General features: G+C 38.4%; 1 protein-coding gene across 2 annotated transcripts in view; it reads right to left on the minus strand.

Annotated features, from left to right (window-relative positions):
- Positions 1–25262, minus strand: part of LOC150078362 (uncharacterized) — a 399628-nt gene that overhangs the window by 239739 nt on the left and 134627 nt on the right. For both annotated transcript variants that reach the window (XM_090385439.1, XM_090385438.1), the window contains exon 5: positions 20590–20749. In XM_090385439.1, coding sequence (XP_090241565.1) covers positions 20590–20749 — 160 coding nt within the window. The remainder of the gene's footprint in view (positions 1–20589; positions 20750–25262) is intronic.

Below are 25262 nucleotides of genomic sequence, written 5' to 3' on the forward strand. Positions count from 1 at the left end.
AAATCCTTTTTTAATATTGTCACAGGTGAACTGCAAGAGAGAAGGGCCTCAAAGCTTATAGCTTAGGGCCACAAAAAGCTTAAATTTGATCCTGACTAGGGGATACCTCAGGCTTCTTATTCTTTTCTCTTCAGGCTTCTTATTCTCTCCTTTTTTTTACTGGTGAAGCATTAGTTGGTACTGATATGAGAGTGGCAGCTGATTGATCTTCTTTTGCGGGTTTTTTGTGAGCATAACAGGTAGTGTGCAATAGGAGTGAATGACTCTTTTGGTGGTGTAGTCATTTCTGTTTGGGTTCCAATGAAACATCTCCCTGCTACCTTCTGAGCATAGGTAGGTTTGTTTATGCTCAAGGGTTTCACCACTTTTCTTGGCTCCTGATAGGTTGGACCTGATATGTTCAGCTCTGCCTTAAGTCTCTGAATTTCTTTTGCTTCTTTCCACCTCTGGCATGCTTATGAATAAGCAGGGTTCTCTCCTTGGCAGTTAATGCATGATAGTTTTGAAGCTGAACATGAGGTTTCATAGTCCATTGCAGCACAGTGAGTGCATGCAATGGCTCCACAACAGGCCATTTGCAAGTGTCTGTATTTCTGGCACTTAAAGCAAGGTAAAGGATTTGGTACATACAGATGTACTGGACAGTTAATATAGCCAGCTTTGATCTCATATGAGATGTGGGCGAGTTAAATGTCAAGATTATATTCTGGTGGGAACAAGTTTCCCTTCCTTAAGCATGAAGATTCGTTTCGCATCTGTCACTCCTTGGGGTTTTAATTCAGAACAGATTTTCTCTTCTGACACTTCCATAAGATCCCATTTGACGATGACACCCCGGGATGAGTCCAGTGTCTTGTGGAGGATAACAGTAATCGGCATCCCCCCCACATAGACATAGCTCAGAGGAGCTGTTTTGAATGTTTGTCAGTTCTGATCTCTACGAGAATGTTGCCTGAGCGAAGCCATTTTTGACAGATTTATGAGACCAACCCTTATGGATAAATAAATCTTTGACAGATTTGAGACCAGCCAACCCTTCTGGATAAAGAAGGGTGAAATTTTTCCTAAGGGCTTCTCACTAGTAGAGTGAATTATCAGATAACAAGGTGTTGGACTTGATATAACTTCTGTTTTCTGTCCTTTAGCAGAAGTGACATCATCTGGGGCCCCCAGAAAAAATTACTTTATCAGGATTCACGAAGATTATTTTTGTTCAGTGTCCAGGTTCCCCACCCACCATGAAGCCCAAAAGGACGCCCACTATCTGGCAAGTAACAAATGCGCTCGGGAGTGGAATTCTAGGGCTACCCAGACATTATATCCACCATCTAATGAACTAATGAGACTCGTAACAAGAAAAATGCATGGTATGCATATAAATTATCAAGCGACTCAGAAGCCTATGGCAGATATAAGATAGTCTGTAAACAAATCACAAAGGAGGTTAGGCAGGCGAAGGCAGATTACGAGAAATCCTTGGCAAAAGATGCTAAGAAAAACAGCAAGGATTTCTTTACTTATATAAACTCTAAAAGGAAGGGGATGAATCTGATTGGCCCACTTGACATTGATGGTTCAACTGTTGATGATCCTGCTCAGATAGCAAACAAACTGAATGAGTATTTTGCATCTACATTCACACGAGGAATTAAGGTTTGAAAATGGCAGAAGGTTATCAAATTGTAGCAGGATACTTAATGATTTTGTAATAACTGAGAGCAAAGTGGAGGAGAAATTGTTGAAGTTAAACCTAAGAAAAGCACCTGGGGGTGGATGGGATCTATCCAGTTATATTAAAGGAGGTGGCAAAGCAACTAAGCAAACCCTTAGCCATAATTATGAGAGCATCCTTGGACTCAGGGGAGGTTCCCACGGACGAGATGTGCAAATGTATCCCCAATTCACAAAGGGGGATCGAAGGGTGACACGAGTAATTACAGACCAGTTAGTTTAACTTCTGTTCCAGGTAAAATAATGGAGTCACTGGTTAAAGATGCATTGCAGGATCATCTAGACAAGACTGCAGCAATAATTCAGACACAGCATAGGTTTGTTAAGGGAAAGTCTTGTCTGACAAAGTTAATAGGATATTATGATGTGGTTACAAAGGAACTGGATGCAAAAAATAATTTTGATATCATATATTTGGATTTCACGAAAGCTTTTGACACTGTTGCGCATGGAAGACTATTCTACAAATTGTAGCAGAATGGTATTAAGGGTAAGTTGCTACAATGGATAAAAGGATGGTTGAGTGGGAGAAGACAGAGGGTGGTAATCAATGGGTGCTGCTCTTCGTGGACTAATGTTATTAGTGGAGTCCCACAGGGTTCGGTGTTGGGTCCACTGTTGTTTTGTATATTTATCAATGATATTGATGAAGGTATATCAGGCTTAATGTCGAAGTTTGCAGATGATACAAAGGTTGGCAGGGTTGTTAATGACAGTAATGGCAGTGTGCTACTGCAACAGGATCTAGATAATTTGGGCAGATGGGCTAAGAAGTGGAAACTGAAGTTTAACCTTGACAAATGCAAGATACTGCATATGAGTAGAAGTAACCCCAGAGAAACGTACCAACTGTGTGGTACTACACTTAAGGTGGTAGAAAATGAGTAATCGTGCAGTCAGATATGAAGTTTTCTGAGCAATGCGGACAGGCAGCCAGGGCAGGTCATGGGGTTTTGTCAATGATATATAGGAATTTTGCTAGCAGGGAAAAGGAGGTGATTGTCCCTCTGTATAAGGTAATGGTCAGGCCACGCCTTGAGTACTGTGTACAGGTCTGGAGGCCTCATTTTAGGAAGGATGTAGATTTACTTGAGTGTGTATAGAGAAGGGCAACAAGATTGGTGAGGGGAATGAAGGGATCCTCTTACCAAGAGAGGCTTAAGTTCTACAAATTGCAGTGGCTGGAGACTAGGCACCTGCGTGGTGATCTGATTGAGGTGTATAAGGCCTTGAATGGGTTGAGCACGGTGAATTCTGATGGGATCCTTCCACTTGTTCAGATTACGAACCTAAGGGGGCATAAATTCAAATTAAGAAAGGAGAGATGTAAAGATGTGCGGAAATTTGCCTTTAGCCAGCGGGTGGTTAATTGCTGGAACAAACTTCCATCTGTCATTGTGGAAGTTGATAGGTTGAATAAATTTAAGGAGGAGCTGGACAGGCATTTGGAGGGAATGGCGTGTTTTTTTTTTTTTTTTTAGCTGATGCTACATAAGCTCATACACCTGCTTTCTTGCATCACATGCCACTACTACTACTACCCTTGAAATAGGGGCATGGTTTTGACTCAGTTGACCCTTGCAGGCGAACCCACTAGCAGGAACATCCAGGACCACCTGTCTTGTCAAAGCAAAGGCTAAAGTAGTGTGCTGAAGCTGGGCCCCTCAACCACCAGATCCCCTTTCCAAATTTCCACGGGTCACAGCACATAGCAGTCACCAGTTTCTTATAATGTTAGCCTGGAACCTATGCTGTTGGCACTGGATCCCAGTGATGCTAATTTGGAGGCCCAGCAGCATCACTGGGAGGTCCCCTCACCACGTACAGGTGCCCAAGTCAAAGGGAGAAATTAGGAGGAAGATATACAGAAGTTATTGTAAAAGTGATACCAATTTCAATGTGTACTGCTATTACTTCTAAAGGAATCCAAGGAGAAACAAGTTTGGATGGAACACTGTTTCTAACAAGAACTGCTACCATGCCATGCCATGGGCTGAAGAGTCAATGCTCCTATTTCATCTGAATATGGTATTAATTTATAATTTTAATTAAAACAATTTTTAATGGTAAGACATACTTGTGAACTTCTTGTAAGGATATGCCTGCTGGTTCATATTGATCAATAAGATCATATAAATCCTTTGTGTTCTGAAAGCCTCTACAATTCCACTGAAGGAATCTTTCCATTATGTGGTTTTACACTTTTGGTTTGGTTGTTAGAGGTTGGCTTTTAGAGGAACATCAGCTGGAATGGTAATAGGGGTATAACTGGCTTATTCAGCTGTTTGTCGCAAAGGACATTGTTTGGATGTAGAGAGCAAGGAATGTCCCAACTGTAGAAACCTTTGTGTGCCCAGCGATGGAAATATTTGGGAGAACTGATACATCAGTCTGAATACCTAGATGGAAAATGTTGAGTTTCCATGGCATAAGTTTTCTTAGACTCTGGTTTGATTATCTGTCTTCTTGCTTTTTCAGCAAGTATAAACAGAAATGCAAACATCACATAAATCGTTAGAAATGGAATAAATCATGCTAAATATGGTGTATGTTATCAGATGACTAGGGAGTGCATACATGGGCTTGAGTGATCAGTCATTCACTAGGTTAGATCAGGCAATTGTTGTTGGTGCACGGTGCGCATATGGGCTTGCTGCCAGCATTTGTCATGTTTCAACACTACTGACTCCAAAATTGGGTGTAGTCTTGTGCCTCTACTAGGATTAAAACTTTGTGGCAGCTGGATATATTCAGGGGCTCTAACCACAGTTGGTGATAGTAGTGGCTTCCATTATAAAGCTTCCTTCAACCATGCTTGTATGAAATGCACCTGCTTCAACTTCGGTCTCCAAACCTTGAAAGTGTGGATTGGCTACCTCCACCTTAAACTACAGAGAGCTGGCTTCAACAAATCCAGACTCATGCAGAAGCTAAGAGGTTTGATCTCCCCATCAGCATTCTCAAGGCTAATTCACACTCTTTGCTACCAGGATAACCGTGTGTCCAACGCTTACCACTCTCACCAGCAATCTACATTTCTTAACCTAATCAGAGAGACTCACTCTTTAAGAGTGCACACACATCCTACTGACAACACTAATTTTGTCCTGAATCTTAGCAGCAAACAACTGGCCTCTGATTAGACCGATCTTCTCGCCTCCAATATGAAGTTCACCATTCTACCATCGAGACTGCCAATTATGCAAATTGCTATGTGAGTAGAGGCACCCTTAGCCCACCTCCCTGAGGAGACTACTAATGCCATCCACTTCAGAACAGCTTCTATTCTTCAGTATGTACGGCCAGCTAACCCCAACCTCAGCCGTCAACAGCACGCTGCTCTTAACTCCATCAAGAAAGACAACACAATCGCTGTCCTTCCCACTGACAAGGGATACCATGCAGTTGTATTGGATCATTTTGAGTATTTGAACAAGGCTTTCGCCCTCCTGCTCGACCATAGTGTCTACAAACCTGTACATGACCCACCCATCAAGGTCTTGGGGCGACTAGAGTCAAAGGTTAAGTTGGTTTACGAGTGGTTCAAATTGGGGAAGATCCCAAAGTTGATGCATTTGCAGTTGCATGCCATAGGCTGCCAGCTCCCGCAGTTTTATGGCCTGCCAAAGGTGCATAAGCCAGGCATCCCTCTCCGGCCCATCATCTCCTGTTGCAATTTGCCAACCTACGAGCTATAAAAACACGTCGCCTGTCTCCTAAAGCCCCTAGTGGGAAATACTGTCCACATTGTCTCCAACAGAGAGGAGTTCCTTCGCCTCATCAAACACCTTACAGTTCCTGATGATGAGATCATGGCGTTGTTTGATGTGGTCTCCCTGTTAACCTCCATTGCAGTCAAACAAGCTGTCGTATGTGCCAGACAGCTTTTAGAGAATAATCCCAGCCTATCAGATAGCACATTATCTATGCAGCCCTGAACCTGTGTTTGTCAGGTAGTATCATCACATTTGGCGATTCTCTCTACAAACAGATATATACAGTACAGCTATGGGTGCCCCTGTCAGCTCTGTCATTGCCAATATCACAATGGAGGAGTTAAAGGAATGCATATTCCTGAACCCGCCGCAGGTATGCAGACAATATTTTCACCGTCATCCCCTGAGGTTCAGATGCGCCGCTGTTAGAGTACATCAACTGCCTATCGCCCTTCATACAGTTCACTTTGGAATTGGAAGTGAAAGAGACACTTCCTTTCCTAGATATTTTGGTGAGACGAGTGGGCTCTCATCTGGAAACCTCAGTATACCAGAAACCAATGTGCTGTGGGCAATTCACGAACTACAGGTCAGCCCATGCCCCTTGTGAACTAAACAGCATGGCTCTACTCTCTCAAGCTTGGAGCCATTCCAGCTCAGAGGAAGCCAGGCACACTGAGGTTTCTAGAGTAAAACCTGACCTCACCAATTGTGGATACCCAGCCCATGTATTAGACAGGTGCTTACTACAAGCACAAGATCTTGCAACTCATCCGAGGCCCTCGTCCCCTCGCGACAGTGACAGTGTACCTACTGCTTATATCCCGTATTACCCGGACGTCTCAGACCAGATTTCTAAGATCCCGCATGAGTAATGCATGAAATGTGTACAACTTCCTGGTAGGAGTCTACAATCTCTGGTCTCAAGATTAAAAAACACCCACTGCCCCCCTGTTACACAGTGGTATGTATACTGGATTACTTGCCACAATGGTGGCAGCTGCTATGTAGGGGAAAGCTCCAGACATCTTCAAGCTGCCTCGCGGAACATGACAGATCCATCCACCTGGATGACTCTGAACACTGCAATCGTAGAACATTTTTGGTCAACTCATGACCTCAACCCCATGCGCGGCAATAGTGAGGTGATCGATCAAATCTCGACACTACTATCACCGACTGTGGTTAGAATCCCTGAATATATCCAGCTGTAGAGGTACAAGACTACACCGCAGTACAAGTACAAGGTTATACCCAATTTTGGAGTCAGTAGTGTTGAAACACGACAAACACTGGCAGTAATGCCATATGCGCACCAACAACAATCGCCTGATCTGGCCTAGTGGCTGATCACTCATGCTCATGTACGTGCTCTCCCAGTCATCTGACCATGTACAGCATATTTAGTATGATTTATCATGTACGGTTTGTCATGTTTGCATTTCTGCATGTACTTGCAGAAGAAGGAGTTCGTTACTCCGAAAGCTACTTGTATTAAAACTTATTAAATTTAGTTAGTTACTGCTTCCACTGGCTCTGCTGTATTCTCTTCTTCTTATAGATAACATATAATATTAATATTTTTTTACACTTTTATTACAAACTTGAATTATAAGTATATATATCCCTTTATTTTAACATTAAACGGTACATCTTTTGATGGAGACTTTTTTATGGTGATTTTCGGAATCAGCACATTTATTTCCTCCAGAATCACATATTTTCATTGTGGAGGTATAACAAAAAATATTTTTGGTTGGCTAGTGTAATCATCTAGTTTATTTAAAAATTTTGTTTTCCATGGTGAATTTTCCTCCCACTTATTCCAATCAATTAGGAGCAGATTGAAGCACCCATAATAAGATATTCACACTTGAATGCCCATTCATCTGCATGCAGAGATTCTCATCATAATTCTTACATTCAGAGGTGTAGCTAGGTTTTTGGTGCCCTTGACAAATTCGTGGCTACACGCCTTTTTACGATAATTATCCTAAAAAGGTGCGTAAATAAATAAGTATAATCTGACCTTTGTTTAACGTTCTTTATATGAGATTTTTCTGTTCAGCGAATTTTTTTTTGAATTCCCCTTCGCAAATACATTTAAAATAGTGTCTGTAGAACAAAGAAAATTTTCTATATGAGATTATGTAGTTAATGGATTATGAGAGACTTAACTGGGTACGCATTGTTTGCCCCTCTCACCTTCAAGAAATTTAGGCAATAGTGCTGTTGCTAAGCACAATAGTAATCTCTTTAGCCTATGTACAAGTTAGTGCAAATGTGTCATATTAGTAAACAGCCAATTCTAGATTAGCAAATTATTTGCAAAAGCAGCATCGTTTAAGTCATATCTCATATTCTGAATACCCTCATGAGTTGCCATGACATTGCACTACTTTGAATAAGTAACGCTTCACCTAAAGGAGAAGACTATTGTTACTTATTCTCAGTGGATACCACCACCCAGACAGCACCGTTTCAGGGCTATTTGGCCCTTCTTCGGTGGGTAGGTAGGTACCCAAGTGATGTAATGATGACAAAACAGTTATGAAGTATAACTCCCAAATATGAGAGATGCCTAATGGTGTATAAGATGAATTAAGACTATAATGCATTAGGGCTTATACCTCAAGCTGTGAGACTATGTACAAGTTAGTGCAAATGCATCATATTAGTACACAGCAAATACTAGAATAGCAATTTATTTGCAAAAGCGACATCGTTTAAGTCATAACTCATAGAATTGGCTGTGTTATGGCAGTGCAATGTCATGGTAATTTGTCGTGAAGGTATTCACAATATGAGATATGACTTAACGATGCCGCTTTTGCAAATAATTTGCTAATCTAGAATTGGCTGTGTACTAATATGATGCATTTGCACTAACTTGTACATAGTCTAACTCTCACGCAGCTTGAGGCATAAGCCCTAATGCATTATAGTCTTAATTCATCTTATACACCATCAGGCATCTCTCATATTGTGGAGTTATACTTCATAACTGTTTTGCCATCATTACATCACTTGGGTACCTACCCACCCACCGAAGAAGGGCCAAATAGCCCCGAAATGGTGCCGTCTGGGTGGTGGTATCCACTGAGAATAAGTAACAATAGTCTTCTCCTTTAGGTGAAGCGTTACTTATTCAAAGTAGTGCAATGTCATGGCAACTCGTCGTGAAGGTATTCACAATATGAGATATGACTTAAATGATGCCACTTTTGCAAATAATTTGCTAATCTAGAATTGGCTGTGTACTAACATGATGCATTTGCACTAACTTGTACATAGTCTAACCTCTCGTAGCTTGAGGTATAAGCCCTAATGCATTATAATTTCTTTAGCTTAAAAGATTACCATCGGCAATTGGTGGTACCCATAAAACCTATCCAACTTCCTGTCCCACATTTCATTGGATATTATGATGTGGTCACAAAGGAGCTGGATAGCTGGATGCAAAAAATTAATTTTGATGTGATATATTTGGATTTCAAAAAAGCTTTTGATACTGTTGCACATGGAAGACTACTGTACAAATTGGAGCAGTATGGGATTAAGAGCAAGTTGCTACAATGGATAAAAGGGTGGTTGAGCGGGAGACGACAGAGAGTGGTAATCAATGGATGCTGCTCTTTGTGGAAGAATATTATTAGTGGAGTCCCCCAGGGTTCAGTATTGGGCCCACTGTTGTCTTGTATATTTATTAATGATATTGATGAAGGTATATCAGGTTTAATGTCCAAGTATGCAGATAATACAAAGGTTGGCAGGGTTGTTAATGACAGTAATGGCAGTGTGTTACTGCAACAGGATATAGAAAATTTGGGCAAATGGGCTGAGAAGTGGCAATTGAAGTTTAACATTGACAAATGCAAAGTACTGCATATGGGTAGAAGTAACCCGAGAGAAACATACCAACTGGTATGACACTTAGGGTGGTAAAAAATGAAAAAGACCTGGGAGTAGTTGTACAGTCAATTATTAAGTTTTCTGAACAGTGCAGACGGGTTGCCAAAGCAGGTTATGGGATCTTGTCAATGATATACAAGAATTGTGCAAATGGGGATAAGGAGGTGATTATTCCCTTGTATAAGGCACATTGAGTATTATGTAGAGGTCTGGAGACCTCATTTTAGAAGGATGTAGAGTTGCTGGAGCAAGCACAGAGAAGGGCAACAAGATTGGTGAGAGGAACAAATGAGTTCTCTCTCATACCAAGAAAGGCTAAAGTTCTTCAAATTGCAGCTTCTGGAGACTAGGCACTTGCGAGGTGATCTGATTGAGGTGTATAAGGCCTTGAATGGCTGAGCTTGCTTAATTCTGATGGGATTAAGATCTTCCTCTTGCTCAGATTACGAACCTGAGGGAGCATAAATTCAAATTGACGTAAGACAATTATAGAATAAATGTGCGGAAATTTGCCTAAGCCAGCAAGTAGTTGATTGCAGAAATAGACTTCCATCTGTTGTTGTTGTGGAAATTGATAGCTTAAATAAATTCAAGGAGGAACTCAACAAACTTTTAGAGGGAATGGATGTGTGAAATGGGTTTCATTTTTTTTTGGCCGATGCTACATAAGCTTGCTTTCTTGCATCACATGTCACTACTACTATTACTACTACATACCAAGTCGAGCCGGTCAACTACTTTCTATGTATCCATAGCCAGTGGGCAGATCAAGGATATTCCACATTCGGAATGCCGTGTTTGTAATAAAAAAAAAAAAAAAGAACATCATAGGTTTGGAAAAATTACTTCTAGAGAGATATAAATGCCTAATATTAATTTAGTACTGTTTTGATTTCATATCTCACATGTATCATTTTTTCAGTGTAAAGTGTGTTAGTTGATTATAAATTGCCAGTGGAATTTGGATTAAAAGTGTTTGGTCGATGCACTTTGGTCAACTGTTGTTAGCAGACTTTGCATTCTGCAAGATATCTCTACAAAATATTCTACAAGATATCTCTGTAGAATTTATATGCTCATGTAAGCACCTTGTTAGAGATTTACAAGAGAGTGGATTTCCTGTACCCCAAGAAAGGGTGATCTGTCGTTTCACTAAAGTGAATAATGCACTTTGCCATCATTTCCTCCCTTTCTGTTTACATGGTCACAGCAATTGAATATCAGAGTGTCTCCAACATTTCATACAGTTAAAAAAAATAATAATAATTATAACAATAATCATAATAATAGAATTCAAATTTAAGCCACTTTTGTAAACAAGTGGAATGTTTTTTTTTTTAATTTTCTCTTTATGCAGTCTTTCTATGCGGTATGTGCTGCTTTTCTTTGGTGGCATGTCTAAAATTAATTGGTCTTTTGTGTTTTATTTAGCATTTGCATTGGTACAGACATATGAATGATGCAAGAAAACAAGCTTATACAGCATCAGCCAAAAAAAAAAAAAAAAAATCCCATTTCGCCCATCCATTTGCTTCAAATGTTTGTCTAACTCTGCCTTGGATTTATTTAAACTGTCAACTTTTACAACGACAGATGGAAGTTTGTTCCGGCAATCAATCACCCACTGGCTAAAGCCAAACATCCGCATATCTATTCTACAACTGCCTTTCTTCAATTTGAATTTATGTCCCCTCGGGTGATTAATCTGGGCAGGAGGAGGAATCCCACCAGCATTGAGCTTGCTCAAACCATTCAAGGCCTTATAACACCTCAATAAGATCACCTCACAGGTGCCTAGTCTCCAGACTCTGTAATTTGCAAAACTTAAGCTTTTCTTTATAAGAGCAACCCTTTGTTCCTTTCACTAATCTTGTTGCCCTTCTCTACTCAGTCCAGCAGCTCTCATCATCATCAGCCATTTTCAATCCACTGCAGGATGAAGGCCTCTCCAGCAACTTTCCAGTTCCTTCTGTTTTGAGCACTGGCCATCCATTTACTACCCAAACACTCATGAATTTCATCTATCCATCTCCGCCTTGGTCTTCCAGGTTTTCTTCTAGCTCTTCTTGAGTACCATTCTGTTATTTTCTTAGTCCACCTGTCATCATGTCTTCGAGCTATGTGTCCTGCCCAAGACCATTTTAGTTCTTTAGTTTTGATAAGAATGTCCTTTACTTGAGTTTGCTGCCTAATCCATGTGTTTCTCTTCTTATCTAATAGTCTGATTCCCAATATAATTCGTTCCATTCTTCGCTGTATAGTTCTCAGCTTTTCTTCCATTCTTTAGGTGAGTGCCCAAGTTTCACTTCCATAAGTCATAGTGGGGAGTATATATTGATTCATTATTTTGACTATATTTCCTGAATTCTATCCATCCAAAATTTATTCTTTTCTTTGACTTCCAGCCATGTATCATTATTACTCTAATAACTTGTCCCAGATAAGTATATGACTCCACCTTTTCAATTACTGCTCCTTCAATCATTATTTCCCTTTCCGTGGCATACTTGTTCACCATTACTTTTGTTTTAGCCATATTCATCTTTAGTCCAAAATCCTTACTAACTGTGCATAACTGATTAAGATTTTCCTCTAATTCTTTGGGATTGTGGCTTATGACCACAATGTCATCTGCAAATCGTAAATGGTTTAGGTACTCTCCGTTCACATTGACTCCTTTCTGCGACCAGTCTAATCTTCTGAAAGCTTCCTCAAGGGCAGCAGTAAACAGCTTTGGAGATATTGTGTCTCCTTGTCGAACTCCTTTCTTGTTTTAAGTTTCCTACTGTCTTTGTCTAGTCTAATAAAGGAGGTAGCACTCTCATATATTTTCTTCAAAATCATAATATATGGGGTCTCTATGCCTTGTCTTTCCAGTGCCAAAACATTGCCTTATGCTGTATGGAGTCAAATGCCTTTTCATAATCCACAAATGCCAGGCATAATGGCGTTTTATATTCATTTGCTTTCTCCATTAGTTGTGATATTATGTGAAGGTGATCCATAGTTGAGAATCCTGTCCTAAAGCCAGCTTGCTCTTTTGGTTGATTCTCATCAAGTATTCTTTCTAATCTGTTAGTAATGACCCTTGTGAACAACTTGTAGATGTGGGATAACAAGCTAATTGGTCTATAATTTCCAATTTCTGATTTATCTCCTTTCTTATGCAGGAAAACTATGATTGCATTATTCCACTGCTTAGGCATCACACCTTTTCTAATGCACTTTGTGAAGAGCCTTGCCAGTTTTTGTGTTATGTCTCTTCCTCCCAATTTTAACAACTCTACAGTAATCTCATCTTCCCCCAGGGATTTCCGATTCTTCATTTTCTTCAATGCATGTTCTACCTCATCAGGAAGAATATCGGGTATGTCGTATGTGTTGCTACTTTGCAATCCATCTTCCCCACTGCTGGCATCATTCCCTCGCTCCTTGTATAATTCTCTATAGTAGTCTTCTGCTATTTGAATTATGCCTTCTCTGCTGTTTATAAGTACACCATCGCTATACTTCAGTTTCAGTATCATTTGTCTTTCTGTATTACTGCTCATGGCTGCTGATTTAAATCCTTTGTTTTCCCTTAATGCTTGTTCTACTTTTCTTGTGTTAAATCTTCTTATGTCCTCTCTGAGCCTCTTTCTAATGGCTTTGCATAACTCAGTATACTTAATTTTCTCCCTGTCAGTGTTTTTCTTACTTTTCTTTTGTCGTTTTCGGTTCATCATGACAAGTGTTTCTTGACTAATTTTTTCTTCTTTGGATTTCTTTTTCCCTATAGGTTTCTTGGGCTTTATCACTTTCAGAAAGTTGTAATATTCCTCGTCGATATCTTGGTCTGAGCAGTCTGCAGAAGCTCAAACTTGTTCTTAAGTTCCAGTACATACTGCTTTTTCTCCTCCTCTGTTATCTCAAAGATCTTTGTATTATTTACTCGAATCAGTTTTTTCCTTTCCTTTCCTACATCTATATCAAGTGTACATCTTACCATTCTGTGATCACTTCCAACATTTACCTTATTCAGGACGGTAACATCATTCACAATATATCTTCTGCTAGTGAGGATGAAGTAGATTTCATTAGTTGTTAATCCTCAAAGAGGTAACTACCATTAGGGGTAAAGGGAAGGGTTATTACTTCCGTAAAGGCGACTACGATGCACTGAGACAGTATTTAAATTCTATACAGTGGGACCAACTGATGATGTTACCAACAGCAAATCCAAAATGGGAAGCATTCAAAGAACTTATCTTGGAAGCTACTAGGCTTTACATACCAACTAAGAAATATTGTTCAAGGTTTAGGCCAAGATGGATGTCAGATGAACTAATGAGGCATATGGCAGAGAAGAAAAATGCATGGGATACTTACAAATTAACACGACACAGAAAGCCTATGATAGATACAAGTTGATATGCAACCAAGTTACAAAGGTTAGGCAGGCGAAGGCAGATTACGAGAAATCCTTGGCAAGGGATGCAAAGAAAAACAGCAAAGAGTTCTTTACTTATGTAAACTCTAGAAGGAAGGGGATGAATCAGATTGGTCCACTTGATATTGATGGGTCAACTGTTGATGATCCTGCTCAGGTAGCTAACAAAATAAATGAATATTTTGCATCGACATTCACACATGAGGAGTTATTCAGCGAGGGGAATGCCAGAGGTGTATTCAACTCTAGCAGTAAGCTACAGAATCTTGAAATAACTAAGAGTAAGGTGGAGGAGAGGTTGTTGAAGATAAACACAAGAAAGGCACCCGGGGTGGATGGGATCTATCCAGTTATATTAAAGGAGGCAGCAAAGGAAGTAAGCAAACCCTTAGCCATAATTATGAGAGCTTCCTTGGACTCAGGGGAGGTACCCATAGACTGGAAATGTGCAAATGTGACCCCAATTCACAAAGGAGGATCAAAGGCTGACACAAGTAATTATAGACCTGTGAGCTTAACTTCTGTTCCAGGAAAATTAATGGAGGCACTGGTTAAAGAAACACTGCAGGATCATTTAGACAAGACTTTAGTTATAGCTTGGACACAGCATGGTTTTGTTAAGGGGAAGTCTTGCCTGACCAATTTGATTGGATACTATGATGCAGTCACAAAAGAACTGGATGCAGGGAATAACTTTGATATTATATACTTGGATCTTAGAAAGGCTTTTGATACTGTTGCACATGGAAGACTGCTACACAAATTGGAGCAGTGGGACATTGGAGGCAAATTGCTGCTATGGATAAAGGGGTGGTTGAGGGGGAGAAGACAGAGAGTGGTAATCAATGGACACTGCTCATCGTGGACTAATGTTATTAGTGGAGTCCCTCAGGGCTCAGTGTTGGGTCCATTATTGTTTTCTGTATTTATAAATGATATTGATGATGGTATATCAAGTTTAATGTCCAAGTTTGCAGACGATACAAAGGTAGGCAGGGTTGTCAAGGACACTACTGACACTATGCTGCTGCAACAGGATCTGGAAAGGTTGAGCAGATGGGCTGTGAGGTGGCAAATGAAGTTTAACATTGACAAATGTAAAGTACTACACATGGGAAACAGCAACCCCAGAGCAACGTATCAACTCTGTGGTACTACACTGACAGTGGTAGAGAATGAAAGGGACTTGGGGGTGGTTGTGCAGGCAGATATGAAGTTCTCTGAGCAGTGCAGACTCGCTGCAAGAGTAGCTCATGGAGTATTGTCAATGATATACAGGAATTTTTCCAGCAGAGGTAAGGAGGTGATTATTCCTGTATAAGGCAATGGTCAGGCCACACCTAGAGTACTGTATACAGGTCTGGAGGCCTCATTTCAAGAAGGATGTAGAGCTGCTGGAACGAGTACAGAGAAGGGCAATAAGATTAGTGAATGGAACAAAGGGGTGCTCTTACAGAGAAAGGCTTAAGTTTTGCAAATTACAGTGTCTAGAGACTAGGCACCAGCGAGGTGATCTGATAGAGGTGTATAAAGCCTTGAATGGTTTGAGCATGCTCAATGCTGATGGGATTCTTCCTCTAGCTCAGAATAATCACCTGAGAGGGCATAAATTCAAATTGAGGAAAGACAGATGTAGGATAGACGTGCGGAAATTTGCCTTTGGCCAGCGGGTGGTTGGTTGGTGGAACAGACTTCCATCCCTTGTTGTGGAGGTTGATAGCCTAAATAGGTTTAAGGCTCAGCTGGACAGGTATTTTGAACGAACAGAGGGGGGGAAGTGGAAGTGGGTTTTTTTTTTTTTTTTTTTGGCTGATGCTGCATAAGCTTGCTTTCTTGCATCAAATGCCTCTACTAATGCTAATACTAATGCTAATCCATTTGGACTCTTCCATGTCCACTTTCTGTTCACCCTTTTCTTGAAAAATGTGTTCATTACTGACAGTCCTTGAGATTCTGCAAATTCCACAAGTCTTTCACCTCTTATTTCTTTCACTAATTCCAAAATTTCCTATAGTTCCTCTTTCTGCGCTGTTTTGCCTTTTTCCAACCTTAGCATTGAAGTCCCCCATAATAATAGTGTAGTGGGTTTTCTGCTCATCTAAAAGACACTCAATTTCGGTGTACATTTCTTCAACCTCTTCATCATCATGGCTCTATGTTGGTGCATAAATCATTATAATCTTTAGCTTGTATCTCTACATCCTTCCTAAAATGAGGCCTCCAGACCTATATACAATACTCAAGGTGTAGCCTGACCAACTTGAGTACTGTACACAGGGATCAGGAGTTGATTATCCCAATATAAAAGAGGATAATTACCTCCTTATCCCTGATAGAAAAATTTCTGCATTTGACAAGACACCATGCGCTACTCTTGCAGACCCTGTTAGACATTAAGCCTGATATACCTTCATCAATATCATTAATAAATATAGAAAACAACAATGGAACCAACAAACCAACACTGAACCCTGGGAGAACTCCACTAATAACATTAGTCCACGAAGAGCATTGTCCATTGATTACCACACAACTTCTCCCACTCAAACGTCCCTTTTTCCATTCTAGCAACTTGCCCTAATTGTCACACTGCTCCAATTTGTAAAGTAGTCTTCCATGTGCAACATTATCAAAAGCTTTCCTAAGATCCAAGTATATGATATCAAAATTACCTTTTTTGATTATCTTTGTGACTGCATTATAGTATCCAACCAAATTGGTCAGACAACATTTCCACTCAACAAACCTATTCTGTGTCTGAATTATAAGTGAAGTCTTGTCTAGATGATCCTGCAATGCTTCTTTAACCAGTGCCTCCATTAATTTCCCTGGAACAGAATTTAAACTAACAGGTCTGTAATTATCTGTGTCTCCCTTTGATCCCCCTTTGTGAATTGGGGTCATATTTGCACATCTCCAGTCCATGGGTACCTCCCCTGTCCAAGGAAGCTCTCATAATTATGGTTAAGGGTTTGCTTACTTCCTTTGCAGCCTCCTTCAATATAACTGGATAGATCCCATCCACCCCAAGTGCCTTTCTTATATTTATCTTCAACAATTTCTGCTCCATTTTTCTCTCAGTTATTACAATATCATTTAGCTCATTTCCAGAGTTTAATACACATCTGGCATTCCCCTCCCTGAATAACTCCTCATGTGTGAATCTAGATGGAAAATATTTATTTAGTTTGTTAGCTACCTGAGCAGGATCGTCAACAGTTGAACCATCGATATCAAGTGGACCAATCTGATTCATCCCCTTCGTTCTAGAGTTTACATAAGTTACTCTTTGCATCTTTTGTCAAAGATTTCTCGTAATCTGCCTTTTCCTGCCTAACCTCCTTTTTGACTTGATTACAGACCAGCGTATATCTACCGTAGGCTTCTGTATCACCTAAATAAATTAAAAATCACAATATTCACGATCATCTGTTTATATAGCAAGCACAAAAACAGTATACACACATTATTTAAACTTATTCAGTATCTTAGAATGTACACAGTGCTTGAATTGTGAACTGCTGTGTATTCGAGCATGTACCGATGAAGCGGTCGCCTGAATGGTCCCTTAAAAGTTGCATTCTGGATGGCAAATAGATATATGCTGCTATGCAGTATGCACTCAGATGTAAGGATGCATGCAGGCTTGATTCACCCTCTGAAAACACTGCATTTGGCAAAAAAATAATTTTCACCCCACCCTCTGCTCTCATCCTGATGCGACATCTAGGTGCACCATTTCGTCAGCTAGCCTCGGGTGTCGAAATAGCTTGACACGGAACTGATGTGGTCTGTCAGGGGCGTCCCTCTGATACCAGCACCCTTGGCACCTGCCCCAATGCATCCCTATACTACTGCTTACATTAGTAAAATATTAGGGGGTGTGTGTGTCAAGATACTCACTGATGTACAAATGCCTCAGCAATCATTGAGATTTATGTAAGATAAAGCATAAGGAAGTATACAATATGCTTCAGTGAATTAATTATTACATGCTACTTACCTCTGTTCTTTTTTCTGAACTTTTACTGGCTTTACTGTCTTCTCTCTTCCTATTCCAATTGCTACAAGAGTAATTCGAGGGCTAGGGGATTTCATACAATTATCGATTTCCTATCATTCTTGCATTCATACACAATACCCAGTCATTAAGCATTAATGTGATTTTCTCTCATTAATAATGCTTCTAAACTAACAATGGTTATCCATTATGCAGTCTTAATTAATTAAGTTATTAAATTATACTCTGAACTGTATATAAAAATACACAGTAATTTATACAATTTGTATATTTGTACACAATTCAGAGTTTAATTTAATATATTAAATTGATTTAGTATGTATAGACTACCAGCATATCTGTTATCAGCAGTCAGCTGTACATATCCCTGTATTATCTCACTTTATCATCAGGTATTTTAATTTATCATTTAACTATATAATACATTTCCAGAAAATTTTAAAGAATTATTAATTATATTAATAATAGAAATATATTATAATATTATTAATAATAGTATAATTTCAAATTTTTAAAACGTGCTGAAATCAATGCACTTTACCTCTTTTTGTGCATATTTAATTCCAGAAGTACTTTTTTTTTTTAATCAATAAAGCTTCATGATGAGGTACATAAAATGCTGAAAAAAGAAAAATTTTTAAGCCATCAAAGCATAATGTAAGTGTGAATTTTAATATTCCTTCAATACATGTTTGACTCTTGATCTACAACTTTGATTTTGTTGGTATTTGAGAAGTATATCAATAAAAAAAAAAACAGATCTGCGTTTTAAGCACTGTGAGTATGCCCCTGCACCAGTTTGTGTAATAACAGGCTTAAGGATTTGTTGAGAATGTCAAGTGTTTGTAATAAAAAAAGAACATTGTGGGTTTGGAAAAATTACTTCTAGAGAGATATACATGTCTAATATTAAAACAGTAGTACTGTTTTAATTTAGTACTGGTTTGATTTCATATCTCACATGTATCATTTTTTCCGTGTAAAGTGTGTTAGTTAATTATAAATTGCCAGTGGAATTTGGATTAAAAAAGTGTTTGGTCGATGCGCTTTGGTCAACTGTTGTTAGCAGACTTTGCATTCTGTGCAGCTGATTGTGTAGGTGGAATTCTCATTTTAATTTTTATACATGTTCTTTCCATTTTTTAGTGCTTAGTATTCAAGTAGCACAGCTTGGCACACCAAATACAGCAGTCACTAACAGGCCACTGATATGACATGAAATTCATGAATGCACCAACACTTCAATTCCATATGTGGCTATTGTTATTGTCCACAATAACAAAAAATAAAACAGTAAAACCTTTATTATTATATCAGCATACAATATTATCGATTTTATTTGTGATCAGATTTACATACATTATTGCACTTGATTGAAGAAATTCAATAAAGAGCAGGAAAGTGGTAGAAGTAAATCTGGTTTTCAACTTTTTATTTTTATTTTTGAAATGTTTAAATTTTTTTAAATATATATATATATATTTAAAATTGTTTTAAAATAAAAGATATTCTACAAGATATCTCTGTAGAATTTATATGCTCATGAAAACTAGCTGTTGTGATGTTTTTTAATCCTGGTATAACATTAATTTATAAAAAAAATTAATTAAAAATATTTAATTATATTAACTATAATGTCAAGATAATGAATATATTAAGTGCGCAATTTTAAATCATTTATTGTCTTTATTTCAAAGATTTTCCATGGTATCAAGGAGGACTCGCAATGTGACAGATGGTATAACTTTTAGGCATGTGCTAGCTCGAGGGTTAATATCAGTACAAATCACAGGACTAACTTGTCCCACCACATGCTCTTAAGGTCTGCAGGGTTTAGACTGCATAGAAAGATGAGTTTTATGTATCACAGGAGAACAACTCTGTCCTTTCTGACAAGTACTGCACTACTCTCAAATGGCATCAGAGATTAGTCTGCCATTTGTATAAAATGGAAAGACTGCTACAACAGCTTGTTTGATTAATGACTGATCTCATCAGAGAGCAACTTAGACACCAACTGCTATCTGATAAAAATCAAAAAATAATCTATCATGAGATTAAAGTGATACTTCAAGAAATTACAAGATAGTTAATGCTATTTGGCCTAGCTATGTTTTTTTTTTTGAATCTGCAAGAGTTAAAAAAAAATAAAAACGAAAAGGTAGTTCAGTGCTTTTTTGCTAATATCAATTTTACTTTTTACTTTACACTTTCTTACTTAAAGTGTCCTGTCATACCATACACAGCAGCTCATTGAACAACTTTTCCACTTTTTCTTTGGAATTATTGATAAAGACCATTACTCTGTGGTGCAGGACCATTAAGTAATGAAACAGGCAGTTATAGCAATTTTTTTCCCTTTAAACAAAGAGAAGACTAATAACCTGTCAACTGCCATATATTTGAGAGTAGTTCAATAATTGTCAAAAAGGATAAAGTTATTCTGCTGTGAGACATAAAACTATAGCATCTTTCTATGCTGCTAAGCATTGTTTATTTACTTATTTTTATTTTTTATTTTTTTTTGATTTGGTAGTTGTTGGCGCATCGGCTTCTGTGGCCATATTGCACCTCCCAAGGTTTTTGCAGTACTTTGATCCAAGCCCGAGGCGGGAATCGAACCCGCGACCTTTGGGTTGCCGGGCAGGTGTTTATTTACTTATATATATATATATATATATATATATACACACACATATATATATACACACACACACACACACACACACACAAGTACTGCATAGTTAACTTGCAACAGAACTAAACCATGCATGACTTACCAAATATACACTAAATCCAAGATTACAGAGTTCTTGTTTCAAATCTAGGGCATGTTGGGATGCTTCTGCTCTCACATAACTAATAAGTATTGGCTTTGCCACAAGGTCACCCTTTAAACGTTTGCGCTCTACATCACTTTTCTTCACTGAATCACCTCTACTATTAAAGCAAATAGAATATAATTATTTATGTATATTGCAAATTTCAAAGAATTAAAACAAATGCATGAAAATAAATAATGATGATACTGATATGTGAAAGCTATGTCCCTCATGGCATTCATTTTATTTCTTAAATGAAAATATATGACCCTACTGAAAAAAACATTTCTTGAAAGCTTTCCTTTCTTATTGGTTTAGAATCCAATATTTGTTTAATAATTCACCCTCCCAAAAAAAAAAAAAAAAAAAAAAACTGAAATTACTGTTTTCAGATAATTTCTTTGATTTCATTATTGAGAAGACAGAAGTAACTTATTGGCACTAAAGATTAATTTTTTATAGGTTCTAATTTTCATTAAGAGGATTAAAATAAAAAAGGTTAAAAATTATGAAAACTTCTGATAGTCATTTATAACCCTGGTCATAATTTTGGAGAATGTCTGACCTTCGTTTTCAATCACATCCTAAATCCCATTTTTGAACAGAACCTGAAAGACCATTTTGAAACAAGAATATTAAACACCAGAAGTCAAAGATCAGCTAAAGAAAACAAGCATTGTTGAAGGTAATGGCTTAAGGAACTATTTCTCATAGATAAGGAGGATGTCATCCGAAACTTGTAAAGTCATTCTTCAGTCAATTTAAAACATTTGATGGATCATAATTGTTAACATGAATTGCACCAAGAACATCAATGGTAATATGCTTATCATACTGTTTTATGTTGAGATAGTCAAATAATAAAACTTGTAAAGTTCTGAAAAACTCAACTCACATTGGTAGGATTGGGAATTACTTTACATATCCCTGTAAGACACTGTGATCTCTGACAATTTTAATTTGAGAGGCAATGAATACACTGCTGGGAAACAGCTTCCAGACGTCTCAATATCTATTAAATTTCTCTCTAAGCCCCTTAACTGTTAACTAGATGCTTCAGTGATTTTCTTTTCTTCACGTGCATCGACATTCACACATGAGGAGTTATTCAGCGAGGGGAATGCCAGAAGTGTATTCAACTCTGGCAGTAAGCTAGATAATCTTGTAATAACTGAGAGTAAAGTGGAGGAGAAATTGTTGAATAAAAACACAAGAAAGGCACCTGGGGTGGATGGGATCTATCCAGTTATATTAAAGGAGGCAGCAAAGGAAGTAAGCAAACCCTTAGCCATAATTATAAGAGCTTCTTTGGACTCAGGGGAGGTACCCACAGACTGGAGATGTGCAAATGTGACCCCAATTCACAAAGGAGGATCAAAAGCTGACATAAGTAATTATAGACCTGTGAGTTTAACTTCTGTTCCAGGAAAATTAATGGAGGCACTGGTTAAAGAAGCACTGCAGGATCATCTAGACAAGACTTCAGTTATAGCTCGGATACATCACGGTTTGATAAGGGGAAAGTCTTGCCTGACAAATTTGATTGGATACTATGATGCAGTCACAAAAGAACTGGATGCAGGGAATAACTTTAATATTATATACTTGGATCTTAGAAAGGCTTTTGATACTGTTGCACATGGAAGACTGCTGCACAAATTGGAGCAGTGTGGCATTGGAGGCAAATTGCTGCTATGGATAAAGGGGGTGGTTGAGGGGGAGAAGACAGAGTGGTAATCAATGGACACTGCTCACTCATCATGGACTAATGTTATTAGTAGAGTCCCTCAGGGTTCAGTGTTGGGTCCATTATTGTTTTCTGTATTTATAAATGATATTGATGATGGTATATCAAGCTTAATGTCCAAGTTTGCAGATGATACAAAGGTTGGCAGGGTTGTTAAGGACATTACTGATGTTATGCTGCTGCAACAGGATCTGGAAAAGTTGAGCAGATGGGCTGAGAGATGGCAAATGAAGTTTAACATTGACAAATGTAAAGTACTACATATGAGAAACAGCAACCCCAGAGCAACGTATCAACTCTGTGGTACTACACTGACAGTGGTAGAGAATGAAAAGGACCTGGGGGTAATTGTGCAGGCAGATATGAAGTTCTCTGAGTAGTGCAGACAGGCTGCAAGAGTAGCTCATGGTGTCTTGTCAATGATATACAAGAATTTTTCTAGCAGGGATAAGGAGGTGATTATTCCCTTGTATAAGGCAATGGTCAGGCCACACCCTGAGTACTGTATACAGGTCTGGAAGCCTCATTTCAAGAAGGATGTAGAGCTGTTGGAACGAGCACAGAGAAGGGCAACAAGATTAGTGAATGGAACAAAGGGTTGTGCTCTTACGAAGAAAGGCTTAAGTTTTGCAAATTACAGTGTCTGGAGACTAGGCACCAGCGAGGTGATCTGATAGAGGTGTATAAAGCCTTGAATGGTTTGAGCATGCTCAATGCTGATGGGATTCTTCCTCTTGCTCAGAATAATCACCTGAGAGGGCATAAATTCAAATTGAGGAAAGACAGATGTAGGACAGATGTGCGGAAATTTGCCTTTAGCCAGCGGGTAGTTGATTGGTGGAACAGACTTCCATCCCTTGTTGTGGAAGTTGATAGCCTAAATAAATTTAAGGCTCAGCTGGACAGGTATTTTAAAGGAACGGAGGGGTGAAGTGGAAGTGTTTTTTTTTTTTTTTTTTTTGGCTGATGCTGCATAAGCTTGCTTTCTTGAATCATATGCCTCTACTAATGCTAACATGTGCACTTACTTAATAGGGTAAAATGTTATTCCATTTTATAACCTTGAAAACTGATAAAAATAATTCAAATTTGTTCACTTTTATTGATGGCACCTTTATTTTCAATCTGGTACCTGCTGATGAGACTACTTGACTAGATGGTTTTTTGGTAGCCACTAAGTGGAACTTTATTTATTGGTTTAAAATTGTTTTTTTTCTAACTTTTGATTTAAATTACTATCAATTAGTAATTTAAATTAATTTGGTGCATTTGTTCTTTACTTAGTCCTTGTAACTGCTTAAAAAAACCACAGTCTACATCTGCTGTCATTGTGTTGTTTTGATAAGAATGCTCGAATTTTGCCACCACTGTTTTAGTACTGATATAGGAGATACTTGGAGGTTTCTATGTAGCATTACAGTAGCGTAATCAGTATTAGAAGAGGCTTATGAAGTATAATTTATAACAATACATACATGTTTTAATAACTTAACTTTATCATGTAGTACGTAACATACAACATTAATATTTGTAGAGCTTTTTGTATCATTGATTTGGCGTAAAAATATAGTATCGCATATTATGCAATACTATATTTTTGCCATTTCTGGAATAGCATCTCATTGTGGACAGCGCTGTGGGCAGAGAAAGGTGGTGGATGAACGTGGCCATCATCTGTCTTGCATTATGGAAAGATTCATTCGAGCTTTGGATTCTCCACCCAGGAATGCGACGGAATTATGGACAGCAGTGCAGCAAGCATGGATGGAAATACCTGTGAAACGCTTTCATCAACTAGTGGACTCAATGCCTTGCTGTGTGACTGCCCTTATCCAGGTGAAAGGTAAGCCTACTCATTACTAGGAAGGTATCCCATGATTTCTGTCCACTCAGTGTGCAACTGTATGATTATAATTAATTAATAAACATCTTCAAGTTAGTGTAAATGACACAAATGCACATTTTCTTGTACTATAATAGGAAATTATTGTGAATTTATTATTGTTTAAATATAAAAAAATAGGTACATGGATTTTGTTTTTAATTTTGTATTCTTCCACGACGAATTGTTGCTTTCTGCCATGGTACTGAAACCAGCGGGAGATATAAAATAGTCTTTAAATGGGTCTCGAACTTGGAAAGCTTCACGCATAGCATTTCTTCAAAGGAATCCTAAATTCTATAGGATGGCATTAGGTGATTGAGGTTCTATTTCTGCAGGCATTTCACTTTCCTTGCATAACATACAGCCACTCCCCTTGCTTGCCAAGAACATGGCTTGCCGTTTGCCATACTTATCGTTATCTTCATAAATACTTCTTGCTTGAATGGCCGTTAGATTCAGGGGCACTTCTGAATCTAATTTTCCATCCATATTATTAATAGCTTTTCCATCTTCGATATAGCACCTGAACGCTGTTTTGTGATCACTGTTGGGGTGGACTGGCCCCGGTGTGAAATACATTGATCCTCTAACATGTTCTTCTATACGCGCACTGTCCCTTAAAATAGTATTCACTGTTGAAGCAGTGAGACCTAATTCTGTGCAATAGATGACAAACTTTGTCATGCTTCATACTTCTTAATTAATCGTTCTCATTTCTAAATCAATTTTGTTTTGTTTCCTGGCACTGCCAGCACTTGCACTTTCCACTGGTCCCTTTCCCTTCATCATTGTAATAAGTAAATAGGAATGAAGAGAAGATTCTGAAAATGTATTTATGTTTTTTATATGATTGAAGATTTCAGTGAAGGGGAACTCATTTCACCATAATACAATAACTCACAGAATTCCAGTTATTGGTATTATCGTAAATGCAATAAGATTGACTTGACTACCCATTTATAATTAGATGCACTAACAGAAAAGCCCAATAAACCTGAA

This window comes from Mastigoproctus giganteus, chromosome 11 (genome assembly GCF_048544385.1).
Source record: "Mastigoproctus giganteus isolate SK-2022 chromosome 11, ASM4854438v1, whole genome shotgun sequence".
Classification (NCBI taxonomy): domain Eukaryota; kingdom Metazoa; phylum Arthropoda; class Arachnida; order Uropygi; family Thelyphonidae; genus Mastigoproctus; species Mastigoproctus giganteus.